We start from the raw sequence: 11,338 nt of genomic DNA, 5'->3' as shown, positions 1-11,338 counted from the left end.
ATATCGAAGACATGTTCATTAAGCACAAGAAGAATTGAAGGGAAATGAAAGCGCTAGATTTAATGTAGATATTTATTATAACATAAAGAGATTTAAGGATAACAATTCAATTCAATGAGAATGTGACTAGAATTCATCGGGGTCTTTAATATATATGAAGTGTTTTTGTGTAATGTAGGAATTAGCCAGTTCAAAAATTCTTTAAATATAGTTACTTTTTTATTTTTTTATGCTTTTCTATAACTAAAAGAAAAGGCATGTATTTCTAAACTGTTGTATTACTAACTGAAATGTGGACTGGGGTATACTATTTCACCAGGTAAAGGTGATTTCTTCTGTTCTCCACCAACATAGCTCCCTGATAGAAAATTCAGGTTTAGGGCTCGAAAATAATTTATATCAATCGCAAAAAAAGCGAAAAAATATATAAATAGCATTTACCAAAAACTATCGAGTTAGCATCGGGATATTCTCGATTTTGAGAATTTATAATGGCCACTGCATTTTCGTGTACGACTTGCCATGTAGCATTTCACAGTGCTGATTCTCAGAAAGTCCACTGGAAATCTGATTGGCACCATTATAATTTGAAGAGAAAGGTGGCTAGCCTTCCTCCCTTGTCTGCTGATGTCTTTGCCGAGAAAATTCTCTCAATCCAAAAGCATAATGAAGCTGTTCAGAAAAAGGCCGAGTTTTACCGTGAGTGTAACTATTGTAATAAGAATTTCTATTCAGAAGGCGCCTATTCTTCTCATTTAGCTTCGAAGAAGCATCGTGAAAATGTTCGCAAATTTGAGATTAAGTCTCGTAAGGACAGCTTGAAACAAGATGATACAAGCAGCATAACCTCATCAACCCTTTCCATGGGAGAACCTGTTGATGAAAGTGCTGAGGAAGAAGAAATCCAAAATCTGTCAAAACGCTTGGCTTCTGAGTCAGTTTCAGTCTCTGATTCTTTAAGAAATGGATCTAACCTGAAGGATACTTCTCAAGCACAAGCATCTGCATCAAAGATACCAGCTGAACCAACTTCGGAAGACTTCGAAAAGGAACTTGCTCGTCGCGTTAGTCAAAAACTTGGCTTAAAAGACTGCCTCTTTTGTAATTCTTCATTCTCTTCTTTTGACGCAAGTAAGAAACACATGAAAGCGATTCATAGCTTGTTTATTCCCGAGCGAGAATTTGTTGTAGACGAACCAGGGTTGTTTGAGTATTTAGCAGAAAAGGTTTCTATTGGTTACACTTGCTTAACTTGCAATCGTCAGTTTAAATCATTGGAAGCTGTTCGATCCCACATGCAGCAAAAAGGACATTTCTCTATAGCTTATGATACTGATGAGGAACAACTTGAGCTTTCTGATTTCTACGATTTCAGCGCTTCTTACCCTGATTACGAGAAGCCTCAAGAAATTGTTGATGTTGAAAATGCAGAGAACGACGAAAATTGGGAAGATGCATCAAGTGATTCTGACTCCAGCGTAGATAGTTTGGATGTTGGTAGAGTACCTATTGCTGAAGAATATGAACTTCATTTGCCGACTGGTGCTCGTGCTGGTCATCGTTCTTTATCTCGTTATTTCCGTCAAAATATTCGCCCTGCTAGTGCTACTGCTGTTGGTGATGGTGCTGCTGTCCATCAAAATGTTGCCAGTCGTGCCCCCAGCGGAGAAGCGATGGCTCGCAGTCGCGCTGTGGAAAGTAGTCTTGCAGGTGTTAAAGATGGAAGGAAAAAGTTTAGTGCATCTCATATTAATACTCACCAAGATCGTCAAAAGAAAGAGCGGTTCTTTACCAAATTGGCCTATAAGAATAATACTAAGCGTCACTATCGGGATCCACTTTTGCAATAATTTCTTAAAATCATTGCGTCTTTTAATAATATAGTTAGTTATGAAAGAACAAAAAGGGAACTGTTTGGTTTGTATAACTTTTATACTGGTACTGGTGTGTTTATGAATAAATATTTTGGTTGATTTGAAACACTTATGCTTGATTTTGTTTAGAAATTTTGATAAATATATTGAAGTATTTCCGTTAGTGTTAGCAAGATGAAGGCATCATTTGGATTCATGTATCTTTTAATCCTACATCATTTTTCAAAGTACAACGTTTAGGACAACTATTTTTTATCTTAGAATAAAATTATACATTATAAAGTAAGATCTAGGCTTCTTCACGATCGAGCGTAAGTAAATCTAAAAAGCAATCTTTTCTTTGACTCACTTAGATTGAAGAGAACAAAATAAAATCTTTGTAGCAAAAATTAAGGACTATGGCTCTGCCTGCATTAAGCAGAATGGTAAAAAAAGAGCGACCATGTCTCGATACAGCCCGAACTTGTTAGTATTTGTAGCATAAATTGAGAGATCTTCCAAATGAAAGGTATTTATAGAAATCATATCAAAAAAGTTTTATTTTTTAATCTTGAGACTCACTTAAGCGTTCGATGATTAAATCTTTCGCCTTAGCAGCTCCGGAATGACTTCCCTGGATGACAATAATATCAACACCTGGTGTACGGGGAACGTCAATTTTTACTTGAGCAGCCTTACGAATCTTGTTAATAGCGGAGCCACCAGCGCCAATAATATGGCGATGCAAGCTAGGAGGTACTGAAAGATAGCCAGTGCATTCTTCTTCAAGTTGCTTAAGGTTCTTTTCCAAAGAACTAATGGCTTTTTCAACATTTTCCTTATGTCCTCTAATAGTCAAGGTTGCTTTATTGTCGGTATTTTTTTGCTTGGTAACCAACTTCCAAGGATAAGCGTCTTCTTCATTATCCTCGAGTACAATTTCAGAACCTTCCAATTGCTTAGAAACACTAGGTACGTCTACAAACACCTTGAGATCGGTGCGAAGTCTCCTGATTATTGGACCATTCGTCAATCGCTCACACAAAACATTGGATACCTCAAGGGTTTCTGTGTATTGACTAGCAACTTTTTCTTGAATCATCTGTATAGCCTTATCACAGTTTTCATTGCTTCCGATTATTGTAATCTTGACAAGCTGCTCAGGGTCTAAAACATTGGGAATCGTAAGGGATGTGGATGTTTTCTTTTCGATATCGCGACGGCTGCTTCCCATTCTTCCGATAATAGAACTGATGCTACGCTGAGGAACATCAACAGTTTTTTCTACTTGGCTCTTAAGTTCCTCTACAATTTGTAAGAAACGAGACTCCAAGGCTTCAACAAGTTGTTTGTTGCCACGTAACACAACAGAATTGCGATCTTCGTCCGTATTACCGTTGGAAAAACTAACAAGACGAGCAGTTTCAGCTTTATCAGTTGTACCACCGCATTCTTTGATAATTTCTTGTAAGCTACTTCCACTAGGACCAATAAGGAAACGATGGTATTCACGATCAATTTTGACAACTTTCTCGACTTGATTCTTTATTTCGTCAGAAATAGCTTTAATCTCTTTGATGGCACTTTGAACATTTTCCTTAGAACCTCGTACTGAAACAGAAATTGTACCCTCAGATTTTTCGTCCCCAATGTCGATCTTGACGTCGTATTGAGCACGAATTTTTTCAACAGTAGCACCGCTACGACCAACAACCCTAGAAGCAGCCTTAGATGGAATTTCAATAACTTCGCTATAAGCGATAGACTTTTCATATTCATAGAGTTCGACAAGCTCTTGCTTAGCAGAAGCAACGGCCTTTTTGCTACCGCGGATGACAATTTCGTCAACTGATGAAGGTTTAGTGGCCTCGCCTCCGGAAGTGCCCAAGTCATCTTCACGAGGGAAACGAACACGGACTGAAAATTTCTCCTCCAAACGTTTAACGTACTTTCCACTGGCACCAATCAGCTGGCGATGGAATTCATTTGGGATATTAACGCGAATTATGGTATCATCCATAAGAGCTTGAACTTGAGCTTCAATACGGGATTTAGTTTCTTCGACATTCTTCTTGATACCTTGAATGCGTACATGTCCTTCTTCGACATTGATTTGAACACCAAAGTCTTCACGAAGAGTGGACACGTTGCTTCCATTTTTGCCGATAATATTCTTAGAGTATTGAGAAGGGAAATCAAACTCAGCAACATATGAGTGAAGAATCTCGTGATTTTTTGCATCTTTGACAAGTTGTTTTATTTCGTTCATAACACGCTGAACGTCGTTCGAGAAACCTCGAACGTAGACATCATCGTCAGTCGAGTCTGAGCGATACGAAACCTTACCAAGCTGAACAACAACATTCTCCTCGGAGTTACCAAGGATTGCCTTCAATGTAGTACCCTTGGGTCCCACGATATGCTTGTGATAGACAGAAGGTACTTGGAAAGTTTCAGAGACAATCTTAGCGGAAGCATCAGCAGAAGATTTAATACGTTCACCCAAAGCAGCCAACTCTTCCTGAATCTGTTCAGGAAGTTTTTCATCACTTGATCCAGTAAAGCAAAGGATAACATTTGAGTCATCTTCGCCATTATCACCGATGAGCAATTCGACATTATGATCAGCTCTGAGTTTCTGCAAGTTTTTTCCTTTAGATCCAATAACATAACGCTGCAGAAGGGGGTCAATCTCTACGTTATGAAATTTATAAGGAGGGAACTGTTCAATAATTTTAATTAATGCAGCACGCGCATTGCGAACGTTTTCCCCGTCTTTACTAGAAATTTCAACAATAACAGATTTATTAGTAAGTTCCTGAAGTTCTTCACGCTTTGGAAGATGGAATTGTACTTTCAAAGCATTCTCATATTGAGAAAGGAACTTTGAACGAATGAAAAATCTTGCAAGTAGGTTAGCATGACTAAAGGGGTCTTTCAAGGAAGTGAAAATATTGGAAATGTTAACGGCATCTATGATTGTAGAGTTGGCACGCTCCATCGTCATCTTAATACCATCACTAATGTTCATTGCAGGCCCACGAACACTAACAATGTCTGACTCACTATTTATAGGAGGGAGTATAACCGAACAACCAGTGCTTCTCAAAATATCCTGGATACCAGCACTCTTTTCTCCGTTAATGAAACGATGCTGACGACGAGGAACAGGAATCATAGTGGGGATTGTAGTACGAGCCAATTCCTCAGCTTTGCCTTGCAAGAATAGAGCACATTCACGAACGCAAGACTTTTCACCAGATAAAACTATAGGGTTAACTGGCAAATTGTTATCAGAGTATGCATAAGGAATTTGGACTTTCAAATCTTTGTCTTGTTCGTATTCAGCAATGTTTGAACCATCCGCACCGCGAAGCAAATTGTACATATCAGTAGGGATTGTGTTAATTCGAATAGTAGTATGACTAGTGCGTTCGTTGATTATAGATTCAATTTCTTTTTTAGCGAGTTCAACGCCCTCAAAATCACCTTCAATGGTAACTGAAGTCAAATCATATTGAGGTTCCAATTCGTCTAACGAAGTTGGGGAAGTGAGTGAAGACTTTTCATTCTTTGCAGAAGTTTCATTGTCATCAGCGGCAGATGAGTTGCGCTTAGGGATTTGGATTCGAGTGCCGGTGCGGTCCATAATGGTCTTTAAATTTTGTCCATTGGTTCCAATAACAGCACCGACGACAAAGACAGGACAGGGAACAGTAATAGTGTTTCGGCGACCGATGGACTTAATAATTTGTCTGTGAGCTGCTTTAACAGCAGCAACTTTACCTTGAATTAAAAAGGTCGTATTCTTCGTCTTGGATGCGGTAGAGACATTAATACGAGTAGAGGTTTGCAGCATAATGGTACGGACAATATCTGCAACAGAGTTTGGTTTACCGGTAAATGAAAGGCGAGATATCTGCTGATCAGGACCCAAAATCAAAGTGTCTGTCATATAATCTGTTTCTTTCGAAGTAGAAGCAGTCCTGCTAGAAGAAGTAGGTGAGTTGGCTGAAGAGGCGGCATCATCATTACCTGAAGAACCGACGCCAGCAGCCTTTCGAACCCAAGAAGGAGCCTTTGGTTTATTGTTGACTTTCGGTGAAAGTGTGGGAAAAGCAGCTTCTGAGTGCACATCAACAGCAGGTTTTTGAGATGTGTTTCTTTTTGAAGTTGGCTTTTCTTTGGAGTGGTTTTCAACCGCATGCTTCTTCTGCAATAGAGCAGAAGGAGGAAGATTTTCGGTTTCTTCTTGTGAGGGCATACCTGCAGTTGCATTATCTACGGTTTCATGTCTCACACCACTTATTTCAGCAGCATTGGGTGCGAGTAATTCATCATATTGCACCTTAAAGTCTTCATTACTGACAGTTTGGTAACCAGAGGAGGCATTAGTAGTTTCGAGGTTGTTCGTAGTCATGGTGAATTGTTCGGAAGTAAAGAGATTTTCCATAAATCAGGTTCCAGAAAGTGTATCCAATAAGAGATTGACTGGTAAGAAGCAAAAGGGTATATTGATGTGACTCCAAACGAATTTAAGTCGCAATATCCGATATGAAATTTACTAACTTTTTACACTAATATTTCTTTAAGCGTCAAAGCGCTATAAGTTAAATCAAAGAAAGAAGAAGTAGACGATTGATACTCGTACTAACTCAATCTAATAATGTCTACGAAAAGTCGCGTCGACTATGATATTCGTTCAGTGCAAGCCTTACTCCCTGGTGTTCTGTACCACTGGTTTACTGAAATTGCGACCGATAACGAGCATTTTCGTAGTGTCCTTCATTACAGTAATAAACAAATATCAGTTATACACTTAATCTTGATTGTTTTACAATTCTTATGATGCTTGATACAACGCTGAATTCGGAAATGGCGAAATGCCATAGTTACGACAGCGATGTAGACGACTACTGTTCATACTCTAGTATTTATCATGAAGTTGTTTCTACAAGATATTTTCCCAAATTGCCCGCATATTCAATAGATATATACAAGTATTATGCTTTTCAGCTATTGAAACATGCTACAACCGACGAGCACGTAATTGTATGTTGACTTTTGCATTCAAAAGTCATATTGCCATAAAAGGATTGTAATCCTTCATAGCATCCTATGAATAGTCCCATATTCATTAAAAAAATAGTTATAAATCGTTCGTTAAATCTTCGAAAAGATAGATGGTTGTTAAATCACAGAGATAGAATCGTAACCACTGTTAGATCAGGAAATACGTATATATAGTTATATTAGAAAAAGAATGAATGCATGTAGAAAAGGAATCGACAAATCACCGTGTAAGCCTCCAGCTTCACCATTGTGTTTCAAATCAAGAATTAATAGTTCAACACAATATTTAAACATAAAAAGCGACAAAACTCTAACTGAGCACTAAGATAAAATGGCATAAATTTATACATCAACCAAGTTGATATTTCACAGCGGACGAAAAGGTCGCTGCACAAGCTCAAATAGCTCATCCAATTCTTTGAAATTTTCATCGTTCTCAGCAAATTTCCGATGGCGCCTACCTCGAATATGCATTTCAAAGTTGTCAAATTTCTCTCGACAGTTCTCGCAATAACCAGGTTTTGGGTCAATTCTAATTTTTCTTTGATTAGCATTATGAAGCATGTTCTTGTAACCTTGCTCTTTGTTTGGTGCCCCGGATTTTTGTTGAATTATCCTTTTCTTAAGTTCATTTATATCTCGTCCATTAATGGCAACAACAGGCACACCTGCTGCGCTCCCTGAACGAATATTAGAATTATTTGACATTACCGCTGAAGTAAGATTAGACTGAACAATACCGGACGCTTGCATGCCATCATCTAGCATGCGATATGGTTTTGGTTTTGCTGGAATCTGCTCCTGCTGATGGTATCCAGTATTTGTATTTGGCAAAGGAGCACTCTCAGCATTAACAGATACACTATTTGAATTTGAGGTAGAACCAACATTATTAGATAATAATGGAATAGATAGTTTGAAAGAGTTAGCTCGTGAAATTGCCGGCGGTTGCTGAGAACATTGTCTTTGAATGCGTTGCTGTTGTTCTTGTGATTGATCTTGTTTAGCTTTGGCTGTCGCTGCCGTATGTGCATTGATACTCAATCGTTGTCTGTTTTCAGGCACAAAGGGGCATCTGCCTATACTTGTTGCGCGAAAGGTGGGCCAAGGGACATCCTTATCGTTCACTGGCTTAGGCCATTCTCTAAGAAGAATGGGCTTGTAAGCACTTGCGATATCGTGAACATACAGATACGGACCTTTGAAATGAACAAAGTCTTGCCGTGGTACAGACAAATCACGCTCATTGGTACCTTGGACCTTTTCAACATAAAGCAAATAACTTAGATCATTACCTTGCTTTTGAGAGGAACTAGGAGCAAATGGATCTTCTTCCAAAAGCGTTTTTAAAACTCGGTTACACAGTTTTTCCATGCTCCATATTTTCATATTTAGTTGACGTGCCTTGGTGAGCACATCTTGTTTAGAATTCTTTGCCGCTATGTCCTGTATAGATCTTGTCGTAACTACGTGAGTGACATTGCCAGAAAAAAAGGTCTCCACATGACCGCCTAATTGAACTATTTGACGTTTAACTCGTTGTTGGAGATTAGAGTCAAATCCATCTAAATAAAAACGAAAATTTGGAAAAGCCTTCTTATATTGTCGCTTCCATTCTAATAACTTGGCCTTTTGTGTAGTTGACTTTGCTGTAGCCAGTTTTGTAGCATCGGTACCAACGTTTTTTAATTCTTCGTTAATTGGTTCAAGCGTTTTCATATGAGGAACTTCTTTAGCGATAGATTCATCATGTTTTACTCGTTTTACTGACCTCCGATACGACTTCGGAGTTGTTACCTTCTGATGTTTTGGAGTCGTAGTTACGGAGTTCTCATTATTTGTTTCAACCGTAGCTGAAGAAACACTCTCTTCCAAAGCATGTGGCCTTTTCTGCTCGTTGGGAGCATCCTCCGTCACCGCAGCTACCTTTTGCTTCACAGCACCTTCATGTTTCTGGGGAATTATATTTGCTGATCGAGGTGCGAGAGGACATCTTTCTAAATTCATAAGATAGTTTTCTGTTATTTATAATATGACACAAATATCCCCTTATATATGTGCCAACTTTGGTTGTTTTCTGGTTTGTTTATATGCGGACGGTGGTTGCAGTGGGGAGCTTCAATCTTACAGTACAAAACATCCTTCGTATATGGAAGTAACATATATCAGGTAACAGTTTTAAAAAAGCTTAGTATTCCATTTATAATATTCAATTGCTTTTTATAAAAGCTTTATAAGAAACTTCATGAATAAAAATTACTTGCAGTTGACGCTTCTTACTAAACTACTGAAAGAGAAATAACAACCTCTATCTTCATTGCCAGGAATTGTATGAAGACCTTTATAGTAATATTATTTTAACCATTGTTTTATACTAATGTTTATGATTTGATTACGCGACGCGACGCGTTTGTTTACATTGCCTTAGAGGTGAAATGTGACTGTTTTCCGGTGCTTTATTCAAGTTAAACTTGCAGTTCATTTTTTCCTTAACCAACTCTTTGCTTGCCTAGCTTAAGTGCGATGATCTGGAAAATCGTGTGCTAGACGATTCCATTTTATGAATGGGTATGTTTGATACTTGCAGTAAGTAGCACGAAATGATGTTATGAAAATCGATTAGTCTTGAAGACAAATCCCATGGTTATTATATGTATTCACACACTGATCACTGATGCTACTTTTATTTATTAATATTTGAACTAATTTACTAATTTTTTTAGGAGATTGATAATTCCGAAATGACTTTGAGAGCAGCTTTAGATAATGTACTTTTAGGGTAGATAATAGTGATTCGAAACGTTAACATTGAAGTTGTACTTTGTTTTTTAACTTATTATGGACGCTGTAAATGCTTTTATAGGAAAGAAATGTAGTACTATCACAGTTGGTAATGTGATGCAGGTTAAACTATTTATATAACTCATATTTTTTTTCTTCTATATAGAATGTTTGGGCCATGCTCAAGATATTCTGACTTAGATATACTATTAGCGTTCCAATGTTCACTAGGCATATGGCCTCCACGGTTCCAAGCATAAGTGGAAGGACTAGAGCTGTTTTAGTAAAGTACTTCTCATGCTAAAAATAAATAAATAATAAATAAAACTTACTTGGATGGTTGAAATATACGAAGGTCAACGTCCTCCGGTGTGAGAGATCGCAACTCAGCATTCAGCCGCTCGTTGAATCCGGGGAATTTACAGTTTCCTCCTATCGTTACGACATTACCTAGAAGTAATGCCCGTATCTCTTCAGGAAATCCTTGTACACTTTGCATGATGGCTTCAGGAATGCCGGCTTCCTGTAAACCAACATCGGATGGAGAAAATAAAAGTTCGGGACTAGCGAATCGCTCATTAGCAAGTTTCAAAACCTGCTGGTCGGTAACTTTGTTTAGGTCTTTAACAACGTGACCTAACTTGCCTGAACTATAGTCGGGTAGGGCGTATAGAATGTCATACTTAGACTTTGGCTTCATCTGTGCGAGATTCAGGTCTTTAGTGAAGTTTTGGGAGACAAAGCATACTGATTCTTTGATCTCATTCATTAAATAGGTCTCTTCCATCATGTTGTATTTACGGTAAGAAATGACTTCTTTTAAATAATTGGTTAAAAACCTGCCTCCAACATCAATTCTGCGTACAGCATTCTCTTGAATTTGGGAATCAATGACGGGGATAACATGGGTAAAGCTGTAGCCAGAATCAATTACTAAAACGCATTCACCATGAGCATTTTTGTAAGAAGCTTCATCACCCTCTGTGAAGCATTCATGATCCCATGAGATTAATTCTGCCGGGGTACTTGCTAAGTATGCGTCAAACCCGAATTCTTCAAAAACTAGCTGAATTGTGTTGAGTTCTATAGATGGCATCGTAAACGGAGGCTGTGTTAATATTAAAGAATGACCATCCATGCTAGGTTCAGTAATGCCCAACCGTCGCATTACTTGATCCCATACAGCTGTTTCTGTACTCCAGTTTACAAGATATCCCTGTACGTTAGTATAAGTATCTAATGAATTTTGTATTTTCTTTCTTCATGAATGTGACCCTTTCGAGCACTGCATCGTGTACATACTTTTTCATGAGCTCTACGAAACTGCAATGTGGTAAAATCATTACAGTTTGACAATTCGTCTCCTAAAAACAAGCGATTCCCATCCTTTGACCTCGTAAGGCAATTTGGTATTTCACTGCAAAAAGACGTTAGAGAAACTACTCGCGATGATCAGTTAACATTTTTCTTACAAAACATTCCCACCAGCAAATCCTGCTTTCACATTATAAGCACCATTGTCTAAAACAATAGTTTTGGCAGGCAGCCCATTGTTCATGGCGTATTGAATGGTTCAGTAATACTGATCCTTAGTGGTAGTAAGTACTTGCGTACATATCTCTAGAAGTTAA

The 11,338-nt window shown here is 38.2% G+C and overlaps 4 protein-coding genes across 4 annotated transcripts; 1 reads left to right on the top strand and 3 right to left on the bottom strand.

Annotated features, from left to right (window-relative positions):
• The first annotated feature begins 335 nt into the window (after positions 1-335).
• On the top strand, positions 336-2,148 carry SOCG_01181 (ribosome biogenesis protein). Its single transcript, XM_013164136.1, has one exon. It carries the CDS (start codon positions 492-494, stop codon positions 1,848-1,850), a length of 1,359 nt encoding a protein of 452 aa, XP_013019590.1. The 5' UTR covers positions 336-491; the 3' UTR covers positions 1,851-2,148.
• On the bottom strand, positions 1,965-6,585 carry SOCG_01180 (vigilin). Its single transcript, XM_013164135.1, has one exon. It carries the CDS (start codon positions 6,304-6,306, stop codon positions 2,419-2,421), a length of 3,888 nt encoding a protein of 1,295 aa, XP_013019589.1. The 5' UTR covers positions 6,307-6,585; the 3' UTR covers positions 1,965-2,418.
• Positions 6,586-6,815: 230 nt separating this feature from the next.
• SOCG_01179 (Hsk1-Dfp1 kinase complex regulatory subunit Dfp1) lies at positions 6,816-9,125 on the bottom strand. The gene has a single exon (XM_013164134.1). It carries the CDS (start codon positions 8,931-8,933, stop codon positions 7,293-7,295), a length of 1,641 nt encoding a protein of 546 aa, XP_013019588.1. The 5' UTR covers positions 8,934-9,125; the 3' UTR covers positions 6,816-7,292.
• A 601-nt stretch (positions 9,126-9,726) lies between these two features.
• On the bottom strand, positions 9,727-11,310 carry SOCG_01178 (actin-like protein Arp6). Its single transcript, XM_013164133.1, has 4 exons — positions 11,180-11,310; positions 11,010-11,124; positions 10,040-10,923; positions 9,727-9,976 (listed from the first exon to the last, which is right to left on the bottom strand). The coding sequence occupies exons 1-4, from the start codon at positions 11,263-11,265 to the stop codon at positions 9,850-9,852; spliced, it is 1,212 nt and encodes a 403-aa protein (XP_013019587.1). The 5' UTR covers positions 11,266-11,310; the 3' UTR covers positions 9,727-9,849.
• Positions 11,311-11,338: the final 28 nt, after the last annotated feature.

This window comes from Schizosaccharomyces octosporus, assembly GCF_000150505.1.
Source record: "Schizosaccharomyces octosporus yFS286 unplaced genomic scaffold supercont6.3, whole genome shotgun sequence".
NCBI classification, from domain to species: domain Eukaryota; kingdom Fungi; phylum Ascomycota; class Schizosaccharomycetes; order Schizosaccharomycetales; family Schizosaccharomycetaceae; genus Schizosaccharomyces; species Schizosaccharomyces octosporus.
This window is presented reverse-complemented; position numbering and strand designations above follow the sequence as displayed.

What these genes read in the sequence shown, in the direction of transcription:
- SOCG_01181 (XM_013164136.1), top strand. Translation starts at nt 492, where the DNA reads ATGGCCACTGCATTTTCGTGTACGACTTGCCATGTAGCATTTCACAGT.
- SOCG_01180 (XM_013164135.1), bottom strand. Translation starts at nt 6,306, where the DNA reads ATGGAAAATCTCTTTACTTCCGAACAATTCACCATGACTACGAACAAC.
- SOCG_01179 (XM_013164134.1), bottom strand. Translation starts at nt 8,933, where the DNA reads ATGAATTTAGAAAGATGTCCTCTCGCACCTCGATCAGCAAATATAATT.
- SOCG_01178 (XM_013164133.1), bottom strand. Translation starts at nt 11,265, where the DNA reads ATGAACAATGGGCTGCCTGCCAAAACTATTGTTTTAGACAATGGTGCT. An exon ending in TTTGCTGGTGGGAATGTTTT is followed by an intron (nt 11,125 to 11,179) that starts GTAAGAAAAATG and finishes GTCTTTTTGCAG; the next exon opens with TGAAATACCAAATTGCCTTA. An exon ending in CGTATATTTCAACCATCCAA is followed by an intron (nt 9,977 to 10,039) that starts GTAAGTTTTATT and finishes AAACAGCTCTAG; the next exon opens with TCCTTCCACTTATGCTTGGA.